The sequence below is a fragment of the Otolemur garnettii genome, unplaced genomic scaffold (genome assembly GCF_000181295.1).
Source record: "Otolemur garnettii isolate 467f Iridium unplaced genomic scaffold, OtoGar3 scaffold00153, whole genome shotgun sequence".
In the NCBI taxonomy this organism is placed as follows: domain Eukaryota; kingdom Metazoa; phylum Chordata; class Mammalia; order Primates; family Galagidae; genus Otolemur; species Otolemur garnettii.
The window spans coordinates 2,645,306-2,647,293 of record NW_003852548.1 but is presented as its reverse complement, the minus strand read 5'-3'; the positions used below and the strand labels follow the sequence as shown (position 1 = coordinate 2,647,293).

General features: G+C 56.2%; 1 protein-coding gene across 1 annotated transcript in view; it reads left to right on the top strand.

The window, feature by feature from the left end:
• Positions 1–637: 637 nt before the first annotated feature.
• The window catches only part of PCSK1N (proprotein convertase subtilisin/kexin type 1 inhibitor), a 6,663-nt gene continuing 5,312 nt past the window's right edge, over positions 638–1,988 (top strand). The window contains exon 1 of the mRNA XM_003799649.3: positions 638–847. Within this exon, the coding sequence (XP_003799697.1) occupies positions 734–847 (114 nt within the window). The 5' untranslated portion in view covers positions 638–733. The remainder of the gene's footprint in view (positions 848–1,988) is intronic.

The window sequence follows — 1,988 nt, the reverse complement described above, 5'->3', positions numbered from 1 at the left end:
AAAATAAGGAGATACAGTAGAATAAAGACAGAGACAGGAGAGGGTCTGGAAAGAGTTAGAGACAAGGAGAGACAGATGGGGAGAGAAAGACACGGTGAAAGCTATGGGCTCACAGTACAGAAAGAAAGAAGAGCTATGGAGAGACAAGGAGAAGATGGAAAGGAGCATTTGTTGAGGTCCTACTGGATGGCATTCAACGCCACTCTCTGGGTAGTTACAGGTGAGGGGATAAGCTTTAGAATGGTGAATTGGGCTGCCTATGTTCATATCACCTAGATTAAACCCATTTCCCTGTATAGGGCTTGGCCCACAGCAAGCAATCCATAACTGTTTATCCAGTAAACAAAATAAAGTCCATCTCCTCTTCATGGAGGGAGAGGTGGGGACTGGACCCCCATTCCACTCCACTGAGTCAATTTTTCCTGCCCGTCTGCTAATGCAACAGCAAAGTCTGTTGCCCTCAGCAACTGCCCTCTAACTGCCATGGCAACCGCCAGCGCGGGCTCCTGCTCTCCACCTTGCCCCTTGGGCATCTCCATGGAGACAGGAGAGATGGAGAGGCTGCGTGAGCCCAGAGGCTGCGCCTGCGTAGAGTGACAGGAGGAGGTGGGTAGGAGGGGGCCCAGTACCCGGGCATGCGCAGCCGCAGAGCGCTGCAGCCTTGCCAGCTTGCCCTGGCGCTGCGCACTTGCCAGCCAGTCCGCCCGTCCGGAGCCCGGCTCACTGGGGCAGCATGGCGGGGTCGCCACTGCTCCGGGGGCCGCGGGCCGGGGGCGTCGGCCTTTTGGTGCTGCTCCTGTTGGGCCTCTTTCGGCCACCCCACGGGCTCTGCGCGCGGCCGGTAAAGGTGCGACCCCTGCTCGGCGCAGGGTGGGGGGATGGGATGCTGTGGGCGAGATTTGGTACCAAGGTGCCTCATCCTCACTGGAGCCCAGCTCCGCGGACCGGCAGGGAGATCCGCAAGGGTGGTCCGGGTTCTGGCCGCCAGTCCACGCCCAGGCTGTGCCAGGGCACCCGAGACTGGGCCGGGTCTCTGCGTGTGCGGCTTCAGTCAGTAGCCGCGCCCTGCCCACCCGTCCATCCCTCCGCACCTGGGCCTGGCCTGATACTGCCTCGCCCGTCGTCTGGGGCGCTGTCCATGGCACTAGGGCGTATTAAGGAAGGATGTGCGCGCATTGGTTTGTGTGCGTGTGTTGGGATGACAGAGGATTGGGGGTGGTGTGTCCTTGTAAGTGTGTCTCCTTAGGTTTGACCGCTCCCAAGTGTTCTACAAAGGTACTGTTGTGTGTCCGGGCGTGTGCTGTATGTGATACTGGAAGTGCTTCTGTGTGCAACTTTTTTGTGGGCCCAATTGTTTTTCCTGAGTGACATCATGTATGTATTTGTGAATCCTCAAGTGTGATGGCATGGCCTATGGGCGTGTTTTTCTGTATGTTTCTTTGGAGAGAGTGGCTTTACATCTCCATATTCCCACGCTATGTTGGTTCTGTTGGACTGGCTGCTGCGATTGTGTGTGTGTTCATAAGGCTGTTTCTCTGTGTTTCTTTGTGGAGCTGTGTCATCACTGGGGGGAGGAGCCATGATGTCTCCTGCTGCATTGTGTCTCTAAGGGTAGTGTGTGTCCTTGCACCTAGGTGGTTTGGTGAGTGTAATTGCATGAGCAGTCATGGCTGTGAAAGGGGGCAGTTTCTTGCCTGTGGCTGTGGCAGTGTTGGGTTGCATGTGTGACATCCTAGGATGGTCAGTCTGCGTGAGCATGTGTGAGACTGTGATTGCTGGTGAGTTTGATTCCCCAGAAACCCCTCAGGGGCTGAAGGGTGCTGCGTGTCAACCAAGGGCACTTGGAGCAGCATCCTCCTCCAGTTCTTCAGGGCTGTCTGCATCAAAGATACGGGATTTAATTTTTTTTTTGAGACGGAGCCTCAAGCTATCCCCCTGGGTAGAGTGCCATGGCATCACGCTTACAGCAACCTCCAACTCCCGGGCTC